This window comes from Sus scrofa, chromosome 11 (genome assembly GCF_054392235.1).
Source record: "Sus scrofa isolate SSC_HxYL_T2T_F1_AM1 chromosome 11, Sscrofa_HxYL_maternal_Yorkshire_Landrace_v2.0, whole genome shotgun sequence".
NCBI classification, from domain to species: domain Eukaryota; kingdom Metazoa; phylum Chordata; class Mammalia; order Artiodactyla; family Suidae; genus Sus; species Sus scrofa.
In genome coordinates this window covers 17,502,917-17,529,973 of record NC_139393.1, presented here as the reverse complement: position 1 = coordinate 17,529,973, position 27,057 = coordinate 17,502,917, and the positions used below count along the sequence as shown (strand labels likewise).

Sequence of the window (27,057 nt, the reverse complement as noted above, 5' to 3'; positions counted from 1 at the left end):
GCAAGTGAAAAATCTCAAAATTAGGTTTTTTTTCCCCTTTTATATATTTAATGTCACTATTAAGAAAAAAGTTGTACTTAGACCATTCATGGGTAGGCTGTTTTGAAGTTTGTGAAGATCTGAAGTGGGATAAAGGGAGTGAGGCTTTAGAAATTAAAACTGACTACACGTTCCCTTCCTTCCCTAGAGATTCTGATTTGCTCTTTACTAGGTTGTTGCTCTGCTCCCTCATTAATCAGAGTCCCTTTGTTCCTTCTGCAGAGATTCTTTAAATGGGCTCTATGAATATATCACTCAAAATGCATGAGGATGTTATAAATAAAATTGTCATGGTCTGTATGTTTTAATATAGATAATTAAATCTCTGACAGTACAGTCTTGTAGAGAACACATAAGGAGAAGACTTACCGTGTGTTAAAGTGTATTTTAAAGCTAAAAAATCTAAATTATTGAATTTCTAATGCTAAGATAGCCACAGATTTGTGGGTCAAAATACAATGCCCATGAACAGATTCATAAATGTGTTTTAAACATTTAGCATATGGCGGCAGTAGATGGCATTGAGACTACTAGACAACACATTGAAAAAAATTACAGTTGGATAGGTATCTTCCAAATAGGTTAAATGTTATCTAAAACTATCAGGGAGTTCCCGTCATGGTGCAGTGGAAACAAATCCAACTAGGAACCATGAGATTGTGGGTTCGATCCCTGGCCTTGCTCAGTGGGTTAAGGATCTGGCATTCCTGTGAGCTGAGGTGTAGGTTGCAGACACGGCTCAGATCTGATGTTGCTGTGGCTGTGCAGTAGGCCGGCAGTTGTAGCTCCTATTAGACCCCTAGCCTGGGAACCTCCATATGCCACGGGTGCAGCCTCAAAAAGCAAAAAAAAAATTAAAAAAATAAAAATAATAAAAATAAAAGTATTGGAAGAAAAAATGGGCAATTCACATAATCTTGAGGAAGAGAAGACCTTTCTGAGTGTGAAGCAAAAAGTACAACCATGATGGAAAACCTTGATGAGATTACACGAAGATTTGATATCTCCTAAGGAGCAAAATAATCCCCCTACTGCGGAAAGACTCCTCCTAAAGGAGTAAAGGAAAGATGAACGCCCCCGACTAGAAAAACGGGCAGAGGACATGCGTAGATCATCATCATTAGGGGCAACAAATATGCGCCCAGTAACTATTTTTTAACTGTTCTATTTCCTAATGATGGTAACAATAAAAAGTAATAGCAGTAAGAGCTGCCATTTACTAATGTGTTTGTCTGAATATGTTAAGAACTTCCAACAAATTAGCCAGCTCAGTCCTCTGAAAGGCAACTGTGTATGTTATTGTCCACATTTTATGAATGTGACAGCTGAGACATGAGCCTTTGTCACCTCTGCAGGTGACTAAGTGACCAAGTGGTTGAGCCAAGGTTACCTGTCCCCCAGGCCATCTGAGTCCTGTTCTCATCTCTTCTCAAAGAAGTAAAGTTACCTAAAATTCCACTGCGCCTTACAGAGAAATTAATAATTTGCACAAGATCACACAACTTGTAAGTCATAGAATAGAGTTAAAATTTTTAGAAAGGAAAATCATATAAATAGAAGAAATAAAAAAAAAGAAAAATAGAGTGAGCAACAAAGCAGATGTCTATTAATTTTACGAATGTACCATTTCTTTTCAGAATATTTAAAAGATGCTTCAAAGAAGATGAAAAATGGGCTTATGTTTGTGAAATTGGTTAACCCGTGTTCAGGTAAGTGCTCCTTCCCTCCCTCTCCTCTGATAATAGTAACTTGAACATTTTTTAAACATCATGGCTGAAAAATGTGTGTCTTTATCTGTCTTTATACGTTCATTCTTCCTGAATAGCTTTTAAAGGTAAGATGGTATTACATGGTGGCACAAACATTGCTGGGCTTCTGAAATAATCACTCGACCTAAACATTTTTTTATTTCTTCTTAATTTTAATCCATAGAACCGTTCATTCATCAGAAATGATGGCCAAACAGTAAAGTGGTGTGTTTGATTTCTTTCTGAAAACAGATTAATTTTCCTTGACCTTCTTAAGGTGACTTTTCTTAGAATAGTTATCCAACATTAGCCTCCATTTATATTCATTGTATGTTATGAAATAAAATAAATGACCATATTTTTTAAAGAAGGTTTTTACTAGATTTTGTATAGTTTCATCTTTAGTTATGCTTTCCTTATTTTGTTCTGACCGAAAAGTAGTATACATGTTTTTTTTTTCCTGTCAAGGAGTGATTTGTTTTGCATCAAAAGCATGGCCTTTTAAGGAGATACATATTTTATCAGGAATAATTTTAACTTTGTATTCAGTGTATTTTGTTTTGTCTTATCATTTTTAGGCAAAAATATTAAAATATAAATATATAGTAATATTGGTGATATTATTTATCACTGTGTGGAATTGCATCTCCATTAGTTTATTTTGTGAGATTTATCTTGTAAGGTTTTTTTTTTTTTTTTTGCTTTTTAGGGCTGCACCCATGGCATGTGGAAGTGCCCGTGCCAGGGGTCAAATTGGAGCTGTTGCTGCCAGCCTACACCACAGCCACAGCAACACGGGATCCGAGCCAGGTCTGTGACCTACACCACGGCTCATGGCAACGCCAGATCCTTAACCCACTGACGGAGGCCAGCGTTAGAACCTGTGTTGCATCTTCAGGGATACTAGTGGGGAAGGAGTACCCAGCTTCTCCAAGGGCATACGCCCAGCATGTAGTTGAGGAAAATTCAAAGTCTGGGTCCTGGTGGTTGAACCATGTTTAAGAAAAAAAATTCATGCCTTAAAGGGGTTCTTTGAGATGCACGCAGATGCGCACAGTCTTCCCTCACCCTCTTCCAGCCTCTTTTTTTGGTTTGTTTGAAAAAAGAAGAGGAAATTTTCAACCAGTTGGATGTGGCTTTCCTCACTCCTGCCTTAAAGGCGTTACTGTCTAGGTCTTGGCCTTTCCCACTCGGGGTGGCCTTTGGGGTGGGCAGGCCTCGTCCCTGTCCTCATGGTGGGAGGCTGCACGCTGCCCTCGACTGGGGCCTGCGGGCCAGCTCTGTTCTGCTCACCGAGCCTTCAGGTTTGAGTAGTTGAAGAAGGGGATTCCGTCCTGACCCCAAGGAGGACTCGAGGAAAGGCTTTGTGGTTAAGGTCAGTGATTTCCACTTTTCTATTTATTGGTCTCAGTTCGGTGAGGATTGCGGAGTTGGCCAACAAGCCTCTGTATGTAACAGCCACAAGCTTTCCTTGGAGTCCCTTTGTATAGACCATGTCTATGTAGGTTTATGTTTATGTTCATATTAGGAACAGTCCTCAGAACTAGTAGATGGTCTTTTGACGTGTGTGTGTGTGTGTGTGTGTGTGTGTGTGTGTGTGTGTGTGTGTGTCAGAGAGAGAGAGAGAGAGAGAAAACTTACAAATAAAAAACAGATTTGTCTTAACAGGGGAAGGAGCCATTTACTTGTTCAATATGTGTCTACCGCAGCTGTTTGAAATAAAAGTTTTCAAGGAAAAACACCATTCTTGGTTTATAAATGAGTCCGTTCAATCAGGTAAGTAACTAGTGTGTATATTTCCATTAACTCAACACATAGCCTCGCTTTTCCATCTTTCATGCGTGGGAGGCTGGGTCTCTCCGCCTGGGTTGGAGTCCGGTCCGTGGCTTTTTCTTTATTGGCATCAGAGCAGGGTTCAACCAAGGAGAGGGAGAAAGGACAGATCATTTGAGCAAGTTAGGTCAATACATGTGTGTAAGACATTTTAACTAAACAGCTCTGATTTGTCCCCTAAAACATGACACGTCCCGCGTCAGGAGTCAGGTGACCCTCGGACGTGCGTGCTCACCCGTGGTGTTGCTCTCCTCTTAGCTGCTTCTGAAGATCTTTACGTTTTTAACATCTTGCCTTGCACATGGATACTGACAGAGCTTCTGGAAGAGAATGGAGCAAAGATACTTTTGAATGCTTTGTCACATAAATGACTACTGCCTCCCCCTGCCCCCCTCAGCGCGCGCGCACACACGGACACACACCCACACACAACACCCAATTTCTGTTGGCTCTTAGTGTGCCTTTGATTTGGGGCAGTATGGACTCAGCAGGAATAAGGAGACCACGTGTAGCGTGGTGGTTGTGGGAGTGAGGGAGTCACAGGGTCAAGGCAGCTGTGTTCCCTCTGCCTGCTCTCTTGTCCAGACAGTGCTTTCTAAGCCCCCTGCTTTCCGTTGACGCTCTCGCCACTTAGTGCTAAGGTATGAAGCCGCTTTGCCTTTCATCTAAGGCGTGCAGAAGAAGGGTTTATTGCCGGTGGTGAATGTCACATCCCTGTGTGCATGAGAAGACGCGAAGTGCTTTTCAGTTGCCCAAGTGCAGTGGTAGTCTGTCTATAGCCTGGTGGGTGCAAAGCATGCATTCCTTTTCATTGTTCCCTTTTATTATTTTCCATTTGGAAATATATGAGAGTTCCAGCTTCGAACGTAATAGTCTTACCTTTGAGTGTAGCTGGGTCGATACAGCTGTGTCCAGGTGGAACTGGGAAATGATTGCGAGGCGGTGATGATCAGCTCTCTCGGACTCTGGTTTTTCTGGTTTTGTTTTTTTAATAGACCTTATTTTTTATAGTTTTTTGTTCGTAGTAAAGGTACCTGCTTTCTTCATCATTGTCTTCTTTTTTAAACTTAACCTTGAAGAAAGAGCAGTTTCTAAGAATGGCCACCAGGATATTGTTTTCAGACCAAGAAACCTGTTTCTAATTTCTGAATATAATGGATGCCTCATATAAACTGAGCTTAGAGCTTCTTATGGGTTGTTTTCATAAAATTCTCTTCTTGTTTTAAAAAAAAGAATCAACTAATGTCATCATAAAATTATGGCCTTTTTATGTACTCTGAAATAGATTCATGTATGTAATTTAGGGTTAGCATTTCTTGGCTGTGTAGGTAGTTTGCTATAGATAGAGAGTAAAAAAAGTAAGTACGTGTTTCGTTAAACCAAATTAATAAATATGAGTTATTGCTCCTTTTGATGACATACCTCTTCTGGTTCAGTTCCGTGGGAGACGATCTCTGGGAGGCTTGGAGGGGGTGGGATGAGTAAAGAAAAGTGGGGCGTAGGCGGCCTAGGCAGATCGAGTTGGCTTTTTTCCTTTCAGCCTGGACAGCACCCCTGATCTCACTGCAGAGCATCCCGTTTCTTAGGCTCCGTCTTCTTGGACTCCTGCCCTCTTGCGTTTTTCTTTGGGATGGGGGATGGGACAGGGTCTAGAGTGTGTAACGACCTCCGAGCTCCCCGTCACTGGTCGTTCAGAGCTGTGAGCCCAGAGCCCATAGAAGGAGCTGTGCATGGAGGGAATAATAGTGCTTTCCCGTGGCTTCGCCCTCAAAAGCACAGGAAATTACATTTTACTGCAGCTTTGTAGGTAGACTAAGTACAGGTTTCCTAATGTCTGCCAGGTTCACCTTCTGTCTATATTCCCCTAAGCCTGCTGGGTTTTTGGTTTTTTTTTTTTTTTTTTGGCGGGGGGCGGCGGGGGCACTGGTAGGAGGGTAGGGAGATGAGGGCCTCTGTTAAAAATAATTTCTAAAGAAGTAGACAGAATTCCCATCTTGGCTCAGCGGAAATGAATCTGATTAGTAACCATGAGGATGCAGGTTCAATCCCTGGCCTCGCTCAGCAGGTTAAGGATCCGACATTGCCATGAGCTGTGGGGTAGGTCACAGACGCGGCTCGGATCCAGCATTGCTGCGGCTGTGGTGTAGGCCGGCAGCTGTAGCTCTTATTGGACCCCTAGCCTGGGAACCTCTGTGTGCTGTGAGTGCAGGCCTGAAATAAATAAATTAATTCGTTAATTAATTAATTAAAATAACGAAGCAGTGGAAAGTTAAGGCTCAAGCTCAGTGTCTGGGCTGTCCTCTCCACACCAGGGATGCAGCGCTCCTTGGAGTAAATCCCCGTGTACACATCCTGCCTTTCGAGAGGCTCCCAGAGACTCTTGGGCCTCTGTAGGAGGAACTTCTGCATTTGGAATTTCGCATATATTTTTCAATGAATGGTTTCCCTATTGGGATTAAGGTGGAATAACTAAGTTGTCGTTCTAAGACATTGAATTATTCTTAATCTGCAGGCGGTCTCCTCCACTTTGCCACCCCCATGGACCCTCTGTTTCTGCTCCTCCACTACCTTATGAAGGCTGGGAAAGAGGTGAGTTTCCCGGTTTGGGATAGTAACAGTGGGGAAACAGAATCGATTGTGTTTTAACTTGATCTCCTTTCTGTCCTTATAATGGCCCAAAGATAGATTCCCCATAGTTCAGGTTTAACTTGGTAGAACACGTGTATCACGTGTGACTGGCAGACCTGAGATCCAGCACCTCGATCTTGGACTAGTTCATAACCGCAGTGTGTCCAGCGAAAGCTCATTAATGGGGAAGCTGTAGTTGAGACGTAAGGCATCCCAGATGGAGTAAAATTTACCTTTGTAATGGGAAGACAGAGTTTGTTAATGGTTCCAGCTGGAGGTTCTGAAACATTTTGGTCTCAGGATACCTTTATACTCTTGAAAATTATTAAGGATCTCAGAGAACTTCTTGTTCTTGTGGGTTTTATCTGAGTATTTACTACATGAAATTAAAACTGAAAAAAACAATTTTATTAATTTATTCTCAAAAATAGCAAGGCCATTATATGTTAACATATAACATGTTTTTAATGAAACAAACAGTAACAGTCAGTGGGAAGTATGGCAGTTTTACATTTTTGCAAATCTCTTTGATGTCTGGCTTGAGAGAAGACAACTGGATTTTCACATCTGGTTCTGCATTCAGTGTGTTTCCATACATTGTGTCACTGGAAGTGTATGAAGAATACACAGCCTTACAGTATGAGACCAGAAAGGGGAGGAATTGTAAGACAGTTGTGGATACTCTGCTTTGATACCACTCCAGAAACAAACATACAGTTTCTTAAAAGTTAGTCGCAGTGTGGAATCTGAAACCCTGTCACTGAGCTTTCCATGGTCTTGTTAAAAAACAAAATTCAAATGAGTAAAATTTAAAGATCTTATTGGCTTTATTCAGTGATTCATGACCTGGGCAACATCTGTCCTAGCAGAAGGAAAGGCGCTCTAAGGAACTATACAAAAATGAAAGACTTTTTTTGGTTTGTATTTTGTCTTTTTAGGGCCGAAGCCATGGCATATGGAGGTTCCCAGGGTAGGGATTGAATCCAAGCTGTAGCTGCCGGCCACGGCCGCAGCCACAGCGACAACAACACGGGATCCAAGCTGCATCTGCGACCTACACCACAGCTCACAGCAATGCCAGATACTTAACCCACTGAGTGAGGCCAGTGATCGAACCCACGTCTTCATGGATGCTAGTCCGGTTTGTTAGCCACTGAGCCATGATGGGAACTCCTTTTTTTCTTTTTTTGGTCTGAAAGACTTTTATAGCCAGAAGGCAATAGAAACAAGGAAGTTGAACTAAAAGTGGGTTGGTTATGACAAGGTCACTTTTCTTTGGGGATGGCAGGTGTCTGTCAGGCAAATGACCTCACTAGTGTTCTTTAGGAGGTTACTGATTGACTAGTTTAAGATTCCGTTTCTGGGAGAGCTGAAACTAATTAAATCTCATCTCTGTTTGAGCTTAGCATAGGCAACTCCATTTGGGGCCTGTTGGTCTTGTTTTTAACACCCTGTTACATTAAAATCTATGAGTCTTTCTTGCCCTGAGACTGGCTCTCTCACCCATATTACTTTGCAATGTCATGCATTGGGCATTTGGAAAATATCATTTCAGTGTATTATGTAGGTCTTCTAAATGTTGACACAACTTGTCACACACACACACACGCACATATAAACCTTTGTTAATATAATAAATCACTGATCTCTTTAGAAAATTCTTTGACTATTGAGAAGCTTGTCATAGTGGCAGATACAAAATTTCTACAATTCTAATTTTTTCTGTAAAGTTCAAATGTTATCATTGGCTTCAAGTACTGTCAGTCTTTGCTTGAAGTGAGAGGTGCATTTCATTTATATTCTGCCAAGCAGTCAAGTCTGAATAACCCTGGTTCATAGCGGTTTATTTTGGGTAAAAAATTGAGACGCAGCAGTCACACAGTGCTTTTCCTCAAGGTGATCACTGAGCCTTGGTGGCGGCAGAAGTGCTTGATCTGCACTTTAATCACACAGACCATTTAACGAACTTGCTCTCGAGGGTCAAGATTTAAATAAAAGTAATTGCTCTTGCTCCTTGATCAAGGATATCCTTAAATGAAAGTGACATTGTTTCACGGCCTTGCCCGTGCAGTGACTTAAGGCTGTGGCTGCTGGACAGTTTGCTGGCACCGCCCTGCCTGGTACTAAGGAGCCAGCGCTTTTAGCCACCTTTGCGGTGGAATCATCAGTGCAAACGTCCACACAGTGAAAATGCAGCTACATCTTCGCATTATTATGAAAATAGTTTGGAGCTTGTGGACCCCCTGAAAGGGTATCGGAGACTCCCGGGGATCCACCAACCACAGCGTGAAAACCTTTGAAATAACAGCTTTAAGGAATGTTACTTAAACACTTAGAAAAATCTGATCTGTGCACTTTCGTGTCTGCAAAGAGTTTAAATGCTGTGGCTTCTCATTGAATGCTTAGACCCAATTTCCAAAACTATCATTTTGTATTTATGTCAGTTTGATTTGCTATAAACATTGAAAGTAAAAAAAACTGGCTTAAAGCTGCTAAGTCATGCTTTCTCCTGATGAGGCCTGTCTTCTCTTAGTTTCCTCCCCTCCTCCATCCTCTGCTCTCCAGTGTGGAGTCGTGGCCGTTCATTTCTTGGTGTGATCGTGTTTCCCCTTACCTGGAAGCCACTGTGGTGGTCACTGTGACGAGGCACACAGGCAGTGCGGCTGGTAAGCCACGTGCCTCTAAGGAGCAGAATGGCTCTAGTCACCAGGGAGGCCCTAGTCGTATTCAGGGAAGAAGATGGAAAGTCCAGGTGGCTCCCGATTGTGGTGTTTTCTAGGAATCGTCAACGGGGAGGAGCCACCAACCCGCTTCAGTACCTGGGTCGATGCGCCTTCAAAGGCCCTCCCCGCACCGTGTGTTGGGACCGTCTGCCTAACTTCCCACTGGGACCGCGACTCTGGTGAATTAATCCTCACCCTGGCCCTCTGGGAGGCGCTGGGGGCGCCGTGGCTGGCTCGGGTGGGCAGGTGCAGAGGAAGGCTCACGGTGGTGGCTGGCTGTTCTTTTTTAAATACATGGTTTAACATCAGTAAAAAATCTTCTGTCTAGTTATCCCAACCGTTATTGTATTTATATTCACGTAAGTTGCTTATTACATGACCTTTTTATGTCTGTATGGTAAAGAAAACAAGAATGTAACATTAGTTTCTTATGAAATTATTCTATGTTTAACATGATTATGTGGTACTCCATTACGTATAAGTGAAATATTGTTTTAAGATAGTTAAGTGTTTAACATATTGGTTGAGCACAGAAGAATATAGATTCAATTAGAAATCTAAAGACAATAAGAGTTGGGAGACCTGGGCATTAATCTTACTATCTGAAGGAAAAATAGAACATTTAAACTGGAGTTCCCATTGGGGCTCAGTGGGTAAAGAACCCGACTAGCATCCATAGGATGTGGCTTCAGTCTCTGGCCTTGCTCAGTGGGTTAAGGATCCGGCGTTGCTGCGAGCTGTGATGTAGGTTGCAGATGTGGGTCGGATCACACATTGCTGTGGCTGTGGCTGTGGCGTAGGCCAACAGCTGCAGCTCCAATTCAACCCCTAGCCTGGGAACTTCCATATGCCAGATGGCCCTGGATGGATGGATGGATGGATGGATGGATGGATAGACAGATAGATAGACAGATAGATAGACAGATAGGTAGATAGATCGATCAGTCGAAGAATTTCTTGCCACTTGATGAATCCCCAGTGTTTTCAAGAGCTTCCTTTAGGGAGCTGAGAGTCTGTTCTGGAGCCTGTCCCAGGTGGGGAGTCCTTAGGTGGAACAGGTGGCTTTAAACTTAGTTTAAAGGTCCAGCTATGAGGTTATATATCTTGTCTGTCTCTCTCTCTCTCTTTTTTTTTCTTTTTTCTTTTTATGGCTATAACTGCAGCATATAAAGGTTCCCAGGCCAGGGAACTTTGAAGCTGCACCTGAGACCTACGCCACAGCCACAGCCACACCAGATCCAAGCTGCATCTGTAATCTGTGCTGCAGCTTACAGCAACACCAGATCCTTAACCTGCTGAGTGAGGCCAGAAATTGAACTCACATCCTCACAGAGACAACGTCAGGTCCTTAACCTGCTGAGCCACAGTGGGGACTCCAGTCTTCTGTCTTTTTTAATGTGTGAGTGTGTTGATGGGAGTCCTTACATCCTCACTGACTGAAGTCTTTTTTCAGGGAAAGTTTCAGCCCATAGATCAAGTTGTGATGGATGATATGTTTCCAAATTGCATCTTGTTGCTGAAACTTCCTGAACTTGAGAAGTTACTTCGACACGTGACAGAGGAAAAAGGTATGGTGTACAGCCTTGAAATCAGGCTATGGCCGCTAAAAAGGCTGGACTTCTGTCTGGCAATATAGTGGCCTAAAGGCCCACAGAATGTGATGCTTGTTCTGTGGGAGTCATAAGGGAAGCTGATCCAGATTCGCTTCCACTTGTCAACGTTTGTCCCCTGTTGCATTGGCTTCTTCATTCTGCACAATTCCAACCAGTGAAATATGGTGGCCTGTCACCTCCAGGGCCAGGGTTCACGAGGCTCGGGCCGTAGTCTCAGTTCTCCTTTAAATAAGCCTGTGACTTTAGGTAAGTCCTGAACTGCTTTCTGCCTCAGGTTTCTCATTTGTAAAACTGCATAAAATCTGTGCCTGTAATGTTTCAAGAAACGTTTATGGAGCACCTGCTAAGAAGCGTATGTTGAGCACTAGAGCCAGCTATCTAGGGATAGTTCTAAGTAAAATATTACCTGTGCCTCACTTTGCTTCGACTCTGATAGAGGCCGGTGACAGCAGGGATAAGGGAAGTATCTGTGGGTTTCGTGGGGATGCACAGGACAGGTTTATAAGCGGGCCTGGGGAGGGTGGAGAGTGTGGGTCGGTGGGGCTCGCGTTGCTTTCCTGTGGGGAAGAAAACCTTGAAGTGGTAGAGCCGTCACAGTAGCAGCGTGGCTGTGTGGAAAAGTTTGTCACGCTTAGCAAGTTCCAAGAAGCTCAGTGATGCGTTTAAGTTAGTGAGGAAGGAACAGGCGAGAGTGCTGGGCAAGGCTCCCCATGTGTCTGAACCTGACTTCATGGTGGTGGAGGGTTTGAAGGAGGGCAGTGCCCTCGTGTGGAGAAGCTAAGGCCAGGTGCCCTGAGGCTGCCGCCCTGGTCTAGGCGGGAGAGGAGGGCACCCTGAGCTTAGAGGATGGAAGTAGCAGCCTCACGTGTCGATTGGATGATGGTCAAGGAGAAGGAGGTGTCAAGGGTGACTTCTGGGTTTGTACCTTGACCCACAGGATGTGTAGGTGTGGCCTGGAGACAGGGGACATAGGAGGGCAGAGCAGGCCAGGTAAAGCAGAGACGAAGTTGAGAAATTACCCATTTGAATTTTGAGGGAAGGAAGTGAGGCGGTGTATGAACGTGTTCTGACGGGTTAAGAATACCCTACAGACTTAGCAGCAGTGTCTCAGAAATCACCCAGGTAGTTTCAGGGTTCCTATGGAAATAGTGTGAAAACCAGAACAACCGTCTGGTAAATTGTGGTTATTTAGGGTTATAGGCAGTTTGGCCAACCGTGGCAGTTCTTCTGGGCCCAAGAAAGGGGTGATTCCAAGAAGTGTAAGCTTACGGTGGAAAAGGGGACAGCCTCATGCATTGCATTTCACACGTGGAAGGGTCAACCAAATTCACAGTCGGCCAGACGTAGAGCCCTGTGTGGATCTGAGAGGTGTGTGATGCTCAGGTTTCTACCAAAACGGTCCCATTAAAGACATTTCCTGGTGCGGAGCTCAGCAGGAGACAGCAATCTTATGTCAGCAACCCATGAGGTAGCTCATAACCATTTCTGAAAGCTAAAGCCATGAGGAATAATTAGAAGTCATTTTAATTTTGCCAAGTGAACGGAAGTTGAAAATGTAATTAACTCATTATCCAAAAATCTTCCAATAGCTATATGAGAACAGGCATCTTAAACCAACCCCAGAAACCCAGACTGGGAAGTAGTATCAACGCACTGGCACTTGTTAGCTCACAGCCCTTTTGGGACCCAGAGCATCCCTCACCCGCATTCCTTCCTCCTCGCACACTGACCCCGGATTGTTTGCGGACTCACTATCTGTGAACACCTGTCGCTCTAATCTCTTTAACGTTTCAACACTGCCTAACTTTAGATGTCCTGCTGTAATAGAAAGTGCACGCCCTGTATTCGTCTTATTTGCCCAGCTCTAAAAAACCAGTTGGAACTTTCAGATACTATACATCTCCCTCGGATCTTCATGGGAAGTGATGCCTATTTTAGTAAGCTGTCCTTATATATAGAACTGACATAAAAAAAAAAAAAAACTATTTCACGTGTTTGTGTTCTGGGTCAAGGGTTGAAGCAAATAATGTGGAATCGTTTCTGTCTCTTGATGAAGAGACCTTTTGAAGGATAAGGCATGAGAGATCTATTTCTTTTAAAATTTGGGGTTTTGTTTTTAAGCCTTCCATTATTTTAAGATTTACAGAACATAGTTCATTGGAGGAAGAATTAAATTATGAAGGAAGTGCCAAGATTTCCAGAGAATTGCATGCATCTTTTACCATGTGAAATTTAACCTAAACTACTTTGTTTTGCCTTACTGTTCTTAAAAAAAGAAAGAAAAAAAAAAATGAGGCCTAGAGTGTTTAGAAACATGGTATAAATAAAGGTAGATGATATATCCTTTTCGAAAATTAAAGTACACGGGCAAGTGAAGCAATTTTTTTTTTAATCAAAAAATTTAGAGATACAGAAAAACTCAGGGAAAAACTACAAATATTATTTGTCCCCAACCCCAGCAATCAGTCAGTGCTAATATATTGTTATATCTGCTCCATATCTCTTTCAAGGAAGGGCTTTCTTTAAGAACAATCTGGTAATCTGATCGTAGGATCTGATGACCTACAAGAAAAATTTTAAATATTTGCTGCATTGTTTTCAATAAATCATTCAAACTTTTCAGCATCTTTGATCTGTAAGCTGAAGAGTTCGAAGGGTTACCAGTATCCCTTATATTCTAAAAAGTTGTTCTTAATCGTAAAATAAAACTTTAGGGTGTTGCGATCTCTAAATGACAAGCCTAAGAACATTATTTAAGTATTGCACTTACTAGTATCTAGTATCTACCACGAAGAGATGCTTCAGGGATTAAAGGAAATAATACAAGTAAATCAATGCACAGAGAGTGCCGGGCGTAGAGGAGGTGCTCAGTAAATGTTGGTACCATTAAACCTTCCGAACTAGACATTTTTAATTCTTTGCTGATGTTTGAGTACTAGGTACACAAGAAGTGACCGGTACACGTTTGTTTGGTGGTTCATTGGTTAACATACAGTCAGGTGGTTTAAGTAGGAGAATGGCGATAATGAGATAATAGTAGAAGACACCCGCCATACGTACATGAGTGAGTTACTGTGGGCCATCCATATGCGTGTTGTTCCATGCGTATTATTGAATTCTTGCAGTAATTCCCTTCCATCGTTACTAGAACTAAACTCTGTTAGTGTTGTCTTGTGTAAAAATAGAAACTTTTTTTTTTTTTTGAATCTTTCATATCCCCTCGATAATTTCCCTTCGTCACACAGAGAGAGAGAGACAGAGAAGGAAACAGCAGGAACTTCTACAGCTCCAGGAGAGGACAGTTCTCGTCTTGGCAGTGAGCTTTCTATCTTCCAGGCACCCTCTTTCAGTGATTGCTTTGGGTCCTGAACTTAGATTGTTGTCCATTTTTAAGTTAGTGTTTAGTTCCACGCTCGTAGATCTTATCGCTCGGGTTTTCACCTAAGAAGCAAAGAAGACGCTGACGAGTGGTCAGGTTCTATAAAGATAGAGACGAAAGCGGCTGTTTTTTCACTTCCAGCTTCCCCAGCGGCACTGTGCGGATAGAGTAAGAAACCCGAAATGATCAAATTCCCCAGCCAGCTATTGTGATATTAGACTCCAGATGCTGTCTCAAACGTCTGTGGCATTAAAGGTCTGGTTGAGCCTGTAGGTTTACGAGACCCCCGACCTTCTCCCTGCCGAGTCCGCGCAGCCAGCGGTCTGCATCCTGACCGCCGATGGCGGGGCCCTTCGTCAGCACCGCTGCTTTCTTAGCGAAGGAGACGGTGTGTCTCTGTTTGCTGGCTCTGGGGCTCAGCACGTTTCTTGCCAAAAAAGCTCCCATTCGGGGGAGAGATGACAGGGGAAAGGACTCATAAAGGGTTATGAACCTCGTCTGGAGAGTAACTCTCTGTTTCACATTGCAAGCAAATGCTGCGCTGCGCTGTCCGATGTGATTAACAGGAAGAACCAGGAAAACTTACCTGATTAAAATACCCCAAGCACAGTTGCCAAGTTTCTGTCCCCAGGAGGCAGGGAAACAAAAGAGACCATATGAGTTTCTCAGTTGTGGAAAACATTCAGAAAGTAGATGTGAAAATGTGCTCCAGGCAGTTTGTTCAACAATACATCAGGGAAATTCAAGTTTGTGAACCGTTTCCCCAATTGCTGAACGTGGTATTTAATTGTGGACTCCTTTCTATTCCATCTTCATTTTGTAAAGCCAATCTTTCCAGATGTTTGAGACCAGTTTTATAGGCACCAGGCATGTTAGGGAAAGAAATCGTCCCAGCATGTGCATGTATAGTCTAACTCACAAACTCTCACAAGTATTAAATTTAGGATACAGTTGAACACGTTATGGTATTGTTCATAATTGTGGGTAATCTGTGACCTTTGTGACTATTTTAAACCACCTTGCTTATCAAAATGTATAAATTTTAAAATTATCATGCACTTGGTTCTTATATAGCATTTTCAGATAGTCAAGCTGAGTATTTCTTAATGATCATCTTGTCCAGGGAATGTTTAATGAGAAAAAAAATATTTGTAATTCAGAAGCTTACTAGGAAAAAAGCTCCAGGCCCAGCTGGCTTCACTGGTAAATTCTACCATACTTTAACGAAAAAATAATACCCAAAGAAATGAAGATACTTAGTCCAATTCTTTTTTTTTTTTTTTTTTTTTTTTTGCTTTTTAGAGCCACCTGTGCCATATGGAGGTTCCCAGGCTAGGGGTCGAATCGGAGCTACAGCTGCCAGCCTACACCACAGCCACAGCAATGCCAGATCGCAGCCACATCTGCGACCTATACACCACAGCTCATGGCAATGCCGGATCCTTAACCCACTGAGCAAAGCCAGGGATCGAACCTGCAACCTCATGGTTGCAGTCAGATTCATTTCTGCTGTGCCGCAACAGGAACTCCCAATTCTTTCAAAAATTAGATGAGGAAGGGATATTTCCCAACTAATTTTGTGAAACCAGAATGACCCCGATACCAAAATCAAAGTTATTACAAAAAGGAAACTAATCCAATATCCCTTATGATCATAGACAGAAAAATCCTTTAAAATATTAATCAACTGTATAAAAAGGATAATACATTATAACCAAATGGGGTTTATCATAGGAATGCAGAGTTGGTTGAACATTGGAAATTAATCAGTATGATTCACCGTATTTATACATTATATAAAAGAAAACCGTGTAATCATCTCAATAGATGCAGAAAAAACATTTGACAAAATTCACTCATAAGCTCTCAGCAAATTAGAGACAGAAGGAGCTTCTGATAAAGGGCATCCATGACAAATCCAAGCTAATGTCAAACTTCACTGTTAAGCACTGAACACACTTTTCCCTGAAGATTGGTGCAAGATAAGGATGTCAGTTCTCATCACTTCTGCTCACCAATGTGGTGGAAGTCCTGGTAGTTTCAACAAGACAAAAAATAAGTGAAAGGTATACATATTAGAAAGTAAATAGTAAACTGTATTTTTTCATAAGTAATATGATCATGTATGTAAAAAGCCCCCAAAAAACTTACCAAAAAAATCATTAGAACTAATAAGTGAGTTTTCAGGCTGTAAGGTCAATATGCAGAAATTAATTGTATCTCTGTGTATTAATAAACAATTGGATGGTGTCATAAAAATATACCATTTATAATATTAAAAAATCATGAAGTTCTAGGGATAAATGTCACATAATATATGCAAGACCAGTATACAGAACATCACAAAACAGTGTAGAGAGAAATTAAGGAATTAAATAAATAGGTATACCATGTCCTTAAATTGGAAGACTCAGCATTGATAAGACATCCATTCTCTCCAAAGTGATACAGAGATTTAATGCAATGCCTAGCAGGGGTTTTTTTTGGGGGGGGGGTATAAATTGATAAGCTGATTCCAGAATTTATATGACTGTGCAAAGGAACTATATGAGCCAAAACAATTTTGAAAAAGAAGAACAAAGTTGGAGAACTTACACAACCTGATTTCGAGACTTACTGTAAAGCTACAGTGATCACAAAAGTGTGGCATTTGTAGAAGGCTAAATAGGTAGGTACATGGAAACAAACAGAACAGCAGTGGACTCAAATTTATATAGCAGATTTTTTTTTCCAGTGCTGTCACGACAGCTCAATGGGAGTAAGAATAATATTTTCAACAAATGACCTGGAAAAATTGGATGTCCGTGTGAAAAATAACATGAACCTCACCTCGGAGTCATACAGCAAAATTAATTTGAAATGGATCAACAACGTAAATGCAAAAATGAAAACTGTTGAATTTTTGGAAGAAACGTAGAAGAAAATCTTTGTGACCTTGAGGATAGGCAAAGATTTCATAGGACACAAAACCTCTAACTGTAAGAAAAATTATAAATTATATTGCATCACAATTAATATCTTCTGTTTTTTGAAAGATACCATTAAGGAAAAAAAATGAAGATAAGCCATAATTGGAAGAAAATATTTGCATGACATATATCTGATAAAAGATATATATATATATCTCGAATATATAAAGAGCCCTTTTAGTACAACAGTAAGATAATATACAGTCCTGTAAAAAAATCAGCAAAGGTTTGAACAGACACTTCACAAAAGACGATTTATGAATAAGGCATATGAAAAGATGTTCTATAATATTTTAGTCACCGGAGAAATGTAGATTAAAACCACAAGGAAATATCATTAATAGCCACCAGAATCTCTCAAATAAAACAGACTAGACAATACCAGTAAGTTATGGAACAACTGGAAGTTGCCTACTTAGTTAGTGGAAGGGTAAAATGGTAGAACCACTTGACAGTCTTACAGTTCAGTAATTCTACTCTAGATGTTTACCCGAGAATTATGAAGACATGTGTCCATACAAAGATTTGTGCAAGAATGTTCTCAGCAGTCAAAGGGTTCATCGCAGTTTTTCAGAATAGCTAAAAACTGAAAATATCCTGCAAGCCCTTCTCTAGATTAGTGGGTAAGCAAAACGTGACAGGTCCTTACATGATATGCTACAAAGGAAGGAGCTATGGGTCACTGCAGCAAAGTGGAAGATTCGCACAGAAATCATGTTGAGCAGAAGAAGAGGGCCTCAAAGAAGTACTTACTCTATGATTCCATGTCTGTGACATCCTAGAATAAAGTGAGAACTCATTTACAATCATAGCAGATCAGTGGTTACCTGAAGTCTGCGTAGGGATGACAGAATTGACTACAAGCTCAGGGCAACTTTCTGGGGTACATATTTGTCCATGCTGCTCAAATTGTGTGCTTAAAATGAGTGTGTAATCATGTAAACATGATTCCTAAATAAAGTTATTGTTTTTTAAAATGAAGTAATTGCTGATCCAGCCCAAGTAGCTGAGCCTCCTGTTTTCAGAGTTGCTGGGGTTTTTTTTGGGGGGGGGTCTTTTTTTTTTTTTTCTATTTCCTCCCTCATTGTTTCCTACACGATAATCATGGCTTCCCATCTCCCATGGAATCCGGTGATGGAATGTGGGAAGCAAGGCAAGAATGACTCAAGCCAGGGCGACCAGGTAGTTTGGGAGGAAATGGCACAGAGCCCAGTTCAGGGCTCTGGGCTTCCTGGAGGGCTTTGTTTAGTTCTGCTGAGACAGGACGGAGTCAGCCCTGGAGAAGGGTAGATGTTGGTGTCCAAGGAGGAGGCAGTGGAACTGGAGAAAGAGAGGAGAAGCTGTCAGAGATGTACCGAGACCAAGAGAACGTTTTTGTAGAATCATAGCGGAGAGCTTTTTCCCACCAAAAAACGGGGTCAGGAGTACTGAGGACGGTGAGGACTGAGTAATCCATCTCAGTAAAATGAACACCAGATCCATAGCCTTGAAGTCAGCTTGGGAAGGAATCCAGTGTCCTGCTTACCAGCTCCTCGACTTTGGACCGTTTAGGTAACATCACTCAAACCTGGTCTTTTAAGATGCGGACAGACAGGCATTCTCACCTGCAGTTCATTCTGAGCACTCAGTGAGAGAATGTGTGTGAAGAACTTAGCGCAGGCCTGAATCTACATTAGTTTCTGAAGTTATTATCATTAACACATTATTGCATTTTTGCTAAACTAACATTAGGTATTTGCCATGGGCCAGCTGTTGTGCCACACCGCCTTCAGCAGGTGACTTCCCGAGGTGGCATGGTATGCTGGCTGTGCGGGAGCCCAGCCTCAGGGCTCAGAGCCTGGTCTGCACTTCTTCTGAATGAGCATCTCAGGAGGGAAAGGAGAGGCCTGCAGGGGGCTGGCGGGGAGCGAGAGGAAGGAAAGCTGGGCAGACTAGAACGTCCTCCCAGGAAGCGGGGAGGTAAATAAAGGCAAGAGAGAAGTAAGCGGCAGCATCAAGTGGGAATTTTAGGCCACCTGACCGCTGCGCCTCCATGGACATTGTCTCAGGCAACAATCAGAATGTCTGAGACCCCTTCAGCAGTGTACGTGGATTGAGTGATTGCTGTATACCCTTAGAATTCCCCCCTGTTTTTGAACAGAGCAATACCACATCAACGCAGGGAGGTTGAGCTCACTCACCTCTGCCTTGGTTCTGCAGCAGGCTGTTTGCCGGGCAGCCCAGGCTCAAGGAGAGCAGACAGCACACCTTGGAATTCTCCGACTGCCGACAGCACCATTTGCAGTGGTCCCTCCTTTTCGCTATTCAGGTGACACGTCCTGAGGAGATGAGGGCAATGGTCTAGTCCCCACTCCATCCACCCACTGCCCGGCCTTGACAACCAGAGGCTGAAATGGGGAGAAAATGTACAAGAGCTCCGGCCAGCCAGCCCCTCCCTGTTCGAGCTGTTGAGTGAAACTCAAGCAGTTCACCAGACTGCAGAAAACCATCCCTGAATAAGCAGTTTCCGTTTCCCACAGTAACTAAGGAGGAAAGAGAAAGCGTCATTCTGTGTGACTCTAGCGGGGTCACAAGTGGGACGTTTGCATCTGGCCTTAGGAATTCCAGTGGTCGCAGAGGTAACTCCTGCAGGGAGGCTGGAGGCCGGGTGTGAATGTGCTGCCTCTGCTGATGGCACAGAAAGCAAGAAACCCCGTGAATCAGGTGTTAGCGCATAGGACAGTGAGCCCTTGTCTGTGTCTATGCAACGTGTGTAATGAAGCCAGCTGCACTGTGAGGAGAAGGGGTATCATTTATAGGAGACGAAACTTCTATCTGCATAAAGGGGCCAGATTGAGCCTATCGTAAATCTAAATTCCCCTAAAATAGCCATGGATTTATTGGTAATAACATTAAAATAGACAAGCTCCATCTTTCTTTTCTTCTTTCTCCACGAATCCCCCCAGAGCAGAAGCAAGTCGTTAACGGGACCCTTTTCCTGACTCTCTGCAATGAACTTCATAGGCACCACACTGCATTTAGTTTCCGTTTTCTTGCTTGGGATTTCCGCTTTTATTTTAGAAGTCTTTCATTGAAAACATTGAAATGAGCTTAAAATGTTTCAGAAAAATGAAGGTTGCTTGGTATGTTAATTTGCTGAGTCTTAAAAATTACCTTTTCAGATGGTAACTAGACTTATTGTGGTGACCATTTCAAAATGAGTATTAATAAATCACTGGAATTGTACGCCTGAAACTAATATGGTATGGTTTGTCTATTATACTTCAATGAAAAAATTACCTTGGAGTTCCCGTCGTGGCACAGCGAAAATGAACCCAGCTAGGAACCATGAGATTGCAGGTTCAATCCCTGGCCTCTCTAAGTGGGTTAAGGATCCGGCATTGCCATGAGCTGTGGTGTAGCTCACAGATGCGGCTCAGATCCCGCGTTGCTGTGGCTGTGGCGAAGGCCCGTGGCTACAGCTCCGATTCAGCCCCTAACCTGGGAACCTCCAAATAAATAAATACTTTTTGGAGTTCCCGTTGTGGCGCAGAGAAAACGAATCCGACTAGGAACCACGAGGTTACAGGTTCGATCACTGGCCTTGCTCAGTGGATTAAGGATCCGGCTTTGCCGTGAGCTGTGCTGTTGGTCGCAGACACCGGCTCAGATCTGAAGTTACTGTGGCTATGGTGCAGGCCGGCAGCTGTGGCTCTGATTGGACCCCTATCCTGGGAACCTCCGTATGCCACGGGTTAGGCCCTAAAAAGAAAAAAAGAAAAAAAAAAGACCTTTCCTCCAGATTTATTTGGATAATTATTTTCAGTTTTATTGAGAAATAATTGATATACATCACTGTATAGGTTTAAGTTGTACAGAATGATGGTTTGATTTATATATAGTTTGATAGGATTATCACAGCAGGTTTAATTAACATCCGCCATCTCATATAGATACAATAAAAAGAAGAAAAAAAAATTTCTCGTTGTGATGAGAACCATTTGTATAAGTTGATAGTTTTCTTAAATTCCCACTCATTTAATAATTGGATTAAATCTGGCATTCTGTTTAGGGATTTTTAATGTCTCAGGGATGCTCTCAGGGTTATAAATTGAGTTTCTCAAGAATATAAGATATTAGGTAAGATGAGTTTATGTTTTTGTTTAATCCACTGCTCTCTTTTTTTTTTCTTTTAATTTAATCCAGAAATAGACAAGAAGAAATATTACAAGTACAGCAAAGAGAAGACATTAAAATGGCTGGAAAAAAAGGTACAGTAGCTTGAGGTAGAAAGAGTTTAATGCCCGTTTTAAAACATCTTTAGAGAAAGTGGGAGTTCCCATTGTGGCGCAGTGGTTAACAAACCCGACTAGGAACCATGAGGTTGCAGCTTCAATCCCTGGCCTTGCTCAGTAGGTTAAGGATCTGGCGTTGTCATGAGCTGTGGTGTAGGTCTCAGATGCGGCTCAGATCCGGCGTTGCTGTGGCTGTGGCGTAGGCTGGCGGCTGCAGCTCCTATTGGACCCCTAGCCTGGGAACCTCCATATGCCATAGGAGCAGCCCAAGAAATGGCAAAAAAAAAAAAAAAAAAAAAAAAAAATCTTTAGAGAAAGTGGTGAGCCTTTCTCCAGTACCTTGCAGTAGAAAGAGTTTAATGCCCGCTTTAAACGTCTTTAGAGAAAGCGGTGAGCCTGCACACGGACACCGTCTTGTACATCCAGTGGCCAGAGAGAAGCTGCACAAAGACCTCCAAGTGCGAGGAGACTCTGGCTTTCCACTCTCCCGAACTCATGCAGCTCTGGATTAGCTCAATGTGTTCCTTTGCCCTGCATCCCCGTTTCCCCGTGATCCTCACCGCTGAGGGAAGACATCCTCCCATTCGTTGGCACAGATTTGGATCCGCAAGCCAGGTGATACCAGGCCGCATGCACTCCCTGCTCTCAGTCCTGCAGGCATCTCAGAGGGTGACACTGCTCACACATGGCCCGCAGGGGACCAAACAGAATTGGGCTTAGAGGAAATGTGACCCCTCTCAGTGTCTGGATGCTGAAGAGGGGTCACCTTCCAGGCAAACCCTGTGTGTTAGTGATCCTAAGAATTAGACCTCATAGAAGGACTTGGGCAGTGTTTTTCAAGTCGATGTAGTAGATCACAGCCCGTGTTTCTCTTGGAATGGATTGGATGGAACAGAATGGGATAGGGTAGAATAGATATTAAAAGATACCGCAGTATAAGGGCAAGTATTAAGTGTGACTATGAAACATATTTCTGTGTGTTTTGGGGTGTCAGCTTGCGGTGCATGTCTTACTGTGGATATAGTAAACAACAACAAAAAAAGCCACTGGTCACAGATACTGCGTACGTCCTCAGTGATTAAGAATCTCGCTTGACAAGATATATGGAGATGAGTTCAGTGGATCCCAGCCAAAGTCCTGATTCCTAAGATTCTCTTCTATCTCGTGTGTGAAAACCATGTTTGTCATATCATGTTACTGGGCACGATGGGAGCCTGGGAGCATGGACGTGAACTCCGCAGAATTAATCAGGCTCCTACGTACAAGGTGGTGAAAAGATAGGAAGAGTGCCCGTGTTCCCTTTTCATCTGCATCGGTCTTTGCATTGGTAGATGTCTGTGTCGGCGAAGAAGGGGGCTAGGTGCCGAGCAGATCATTACATACTAGCTTTGTGCCATGTTCTATTCTAAGGGCTTAGCGTGTGTTAACTCATTTAATCCTCACAAGAGTTCTGTGAGGTAGGTACTGTCCTTATTCCCATTTCATAGAGGCACAGAGAGGTTAAGTAACCGGCCCATGGTCACAGAGCAGACCCAAGCAGGCTGCCCTGGAGAGTTAGTTGCTCTCATATTGGCTCGGCCTTAGCACGTCCAGGTGTCGCGCTCACCCCTCAAGGCTGTCACTGCCGCTCGCCTCTCCCCAAATGTGTAGCCCGTCTCATCTTCTGATCTCTGATGAAGGTATTTCCAGGTCCTCAATCACTTCTTCCTGGATCTTAGTGAATTGAGGATCATGTGGAAAATCATGAGTCTCTAAAGTTAGTTGAAAATACCCTGACATTCCCCCCTTGATTATGTCGTAGGTCCATCAGACTGTAGCAGCTTTGAAAACCAATAACGTAAATGTCGGTGCCCGGGTACAGTCCACTGCGTTTTTCTTCGGTGACCAGGCTTCCATTGACAAGGAAGGTAAGCACATCATTTCATCAGAAGTCATTTTTGTCTGGAGTAAGTTGCTGATGTGTAAATGCCTGTCTTACTCTTTTAAAACCTCGGTGTCTCGGAAGCTGCACATCTTGCTGCTCTATTCTCATAGATCTCGTGGCAGGTGTGTATTTTGTTTCCGAGCCAAGTGGTATTGCTGCCGTAGATCACTTCTATCTATAATTTCTACTGAATTCATTCATTCAACAGATGTGCATTTTGCGCTAATAGTAATTACAATCCTAACAACTCATTTATTGAGCGTGTCTCATGTGCCAGGCCTTTTACTGAGCTGCCAGTGTGCACACATTAGTTTATCTGATCCTGCCTCTTAGTCTCATTCTACACTGAAAGCCTTGAGGCTGGGTCCAGAGTCACACAGCTAGTAGACGGTAGAGCTGAGCTGCTAAGGGAATGTGCCTGATCTTAAGCCCAAGCCCCATCCTCATAACCTATTTGTTGTACTGTTCACATGGCACGAGGGTTCCCAGTGAGCTGCATTTGTTTGCGTCTTCCTTTCAAGAAGCATAGATCCCACTGTAGGTCTCAATATTTTGATTTTAGTTGAAAATTTATTCACTTGGCAATTTTTTCTTCTAGGTTATTAAGATACATTCTTTAGCTTTCTCCAGTTTGTAGTTTCCTCTTATTTTTGTATGTGTAGTTGCAGAAAAACAGCTGTGTATTGCAATTAAGGTTCTAAAATGGTAGGACAGAAATTATTCTGACTTTAAGCTCCAACGCAGTGTTCCCTTGTTCTACACATGCAACTTCAAAACATCTGAGTTTTGTCATGAAAAACAAAGAAAAACGAGCGATGGTGGCCTGTTGGTGATTGATAGTAATTCAGGCAGTCTTTGATTTACGGGAATCCACCTCTCAGGACCTTGCACATTCAGATGATAGCTGGCTCCTGCCATTCTGGGAGGGTGGATTGCCCTTGATATCTGAGTTTAAGAGCTACCAGTGTCTCTGATTGGCTTCAAGAAGAGAAGGGACTAAGTCAGATGGATGGATGGATGGATGGATGGATGGTCGCACAGGGAGAAGAATGAATGGGTTGACAGCAGATGGATGCATGCATGTATGGACAGATGGATGGATGGATAAAACCATAGATTTGTGTTGAAGTAGGAGAAGGGGTGTTGTAGGTTATTTAGATGAGTCTTCTCATTTTAAAAATGAAGAACTATGGTCTCAGAGAAGTAGGTGACTTATCCAAAGTCACCCATCCTAACTCCCAGGCCAGGTCTTCTGTTCCGAGTGCAGTGTTTGTACTAGTCTCTAAGTACAAGAGTCTGGGCTCGGCTCTGTTGCCATTTAGGATCCCAGCCATAAAATCAGCTTTTTAAAAAAACTTTTTACTGAGGTAGCATTGATTTATAATGTTTCATTAATGTAAAATAAGCTTTGTACTCTTTATATTCTTACTTCTTAAAACAATTTTAGCTTGGTATGGCTACTAGAAGCAAATGGATGTATATGTTGATTTTCTTCTTTTTTTTCCCCTTTGGCTTTTTTAGGGCCACACCCATGCCATATGGAAGTTCCCAGGCTAGGGATTGAGTCGGAGCTGCAGCTGCACCACAGCAATCCCAGATCCTTAACCCGCTGAGAGAGGCCAGGGGTCAAAACTGTGTCCTCATGGATCCTAGTCAGGTTCATTAACTGCCGAGTCACAAAGGGAACTCCCAGTATGTTGATTTTCTTCAGATAACTTTCTTTTGTCTATTCATGACGTGTTGAATAATGTCTAACCCAGAACCATGAGCAGAGTTGTAGAAGGGTCAGGTGGTAACTTTCAGCTCTGTGTTGACAGTGAGTGTCTCTGTTGAAGACTTTTTGAGATCGGGTGGTCCAAGCAGCAGTCACTTTCTAATACCGAGGCAAACTGTTCTCCTAGTGTGGAAGGTACAAGAGAATGGAAAAAAGAAACTTAATATCCCAGCAACAATCTGGGATATTGCTTTTGGTAGTTTATATCCCCATGTGATTATCCCATCTGTTAAGTTTGATTATCCCCTAGTATTCTACAAAAACAATACTGAATTAAGGAACAGGGCTTTAAAACAGATTTTCTCTGTGTAACCATACTTAATTGATACATTTCAGTACCGAGAATCCAGGTGCTTTAGAAGGAACGATTATACATTCTGCCGAGTTTTGCTTTTTACATTTTTATGACATGTTATTAGTTTAAGAGTATGTATAACATTCAGGACTCTTATAAAGCGCCTACATCACGGAAACATCATGTATGATTTCTCTTAGATGAGCATGCTCATTATTGTTCAATAATTACATTTATTTTATATTGACACAGACCTAGAAGAAATTAGTCCTCTAAAAAGATGTGACTATTTTATATTGTTACAGCTGATTTTTGAACTGTATTTGTATTCAAGGGCCTCAACTAAGAAAAGAACCCTGAATTTTTACCTGCATTGAGTGGGCATATCTACTGTATTGCATTTGATTATCTCATAACCTCGGCATCATCCTGCAGGGCAGCTCCTCCATCGTGTCTCCCCCCTGCTCTGGCAGGTGGATGTGAGGTCCCCATTTCACAAATAAGGAAACGGAAACTAAGGACTTAAGGGACTCTCCAAGGCCAGATGGTGCCTGAATGGAAACTAGGGTCAATTTAACTGTAAAACTGCAATAGTTATTACTAATTTTTTTTCTTTTACTTTCCATTCTATTTCTTTCAGAGGATTATATTCGTTATGCCCATGGTCTGATATCTGATTACATACCTAAAGATTTAAGTGACGACTTATCCAAGTATTTGAAGTAAGTATAGCTCATCTTTAGTTATAATGAAGCATAGTTGTACTTCTTGGTTTCCTAGAAATAGGGTTTCTTTATAGTTTATAATATCACTTTTTCTGATAAGAGATTATTCTTCCTTTTATTGAAGTAGGATTGATTTAAAATATTTTGTCAGTTTCTGGTGTATTTCAGAGTGACTCAGCTATACATACATTCTTTTACATCACAGGTTGTTATAGGCTATAATGAGTATAATTCTCTGTACCATACAGTGGGACCTTGTTGTTTATCTATTTTATATGTGGTAGTTTGTATCTGCTAATCCCAAATGCATGATTTATCCCTTCCCCACTCCCTCTCCCCTTTGGTAACTCTTAAATTTGTCCTCTGTGTCTGAGTCTGTTTCTGTTTTATAAATAATTCCATTTGTATCATTTTTTTTTCTTTTTTGGCCACACCTGTGGCATATGGAAGTTCCCAAACCAGTGATCCAATCCAAGCCTCAGCTGCAGTGTACACCACAGCTACAGCAATGCTGGATCCTTTACCTTCTGTGCCACAGCGGGAACGCCCTGAATCATATTTTTTTTTTAATTTTTTTTCATTTTTTGAGGTTGTGGTATGGTTGATTTACAGTGTTGTGGTAATTTCTGCTGTACAACAAAGTGATTCAATTATACATGTATACACATCCATTCTCTCTCAGGTTCTTTTCCCACATAGATTATCACAGAATATTGGGTAGAGTTCTCTGTCTGTACTGCAGGTCCCATTGCTGTTGGCCAGTCATTCCATATAGCCAATTTGCATATGCCAATCACAAACCCCAGTCCATCCACCCCTGACCTGTTCCCTTTAGTAACCGTGAGTTTGTTTTCAAAATCTGCGAGTCTGTTTCTATTCTGCAAATAAGTTCCTTCATATCCTTTTTTAAGATTTCACACTTAAGTGACATCATGTATTTGTCTTTCTCTGTCTGACTTACTTCACTTAGTATGTATGATATTCTTTAAGCCCATTCTTGTTGCTACAAAGGGTGTTATTTCATGCTTTTTTATGGCTGAGTAACATTCCACTGTGTATATATATATATGTGGGGGGGGGTGTAATTTTTATATAGCACATATTTATCCATTCCTCTGTTGGTGGACATTTAG

General features: G+C 42.2%; 1 protein-coding gene across 10 annotated transcripts in view; it reads left to right on the top strand.

The window, feature by feature from the left end:
• Positions 1-27,057, top strand: part of RNASEH2B (ribonuclease H2 subunit B) — an 84,480-nt gene that overhangs the window by 23,545 nt on the left and 33,878 nt on the right. For 7 of the 10 annotated variants that reach the window (XR_014818862.1, XR_014818863.1, XM_021065146.2 and 4 more), the window contains 7 exon segments: positions 1,677-1,748; positions 3,456-3,563; positions 6,133-6,209; positions 10,425-10,539; positions 21,118-21,182; positions 23,008-23,113; positions 25,840-25,921. Coding sequence is in view for 8 of the 10 variants with exons in the window: in XM_021065146.2 (XP_020920805.1) it covers positions 1,677-1,748; positions 3,456-3,563; positions 6,133-6,209; positions 10,425-10,539; positions 21,118-21,182; positions 23,008-23,113; positions 25,840-25,921 (625 nt within the window). In the remaining 2 variants the exon portion in view is untranslated. 10 annotated transcript variants of the gene reach the window in all.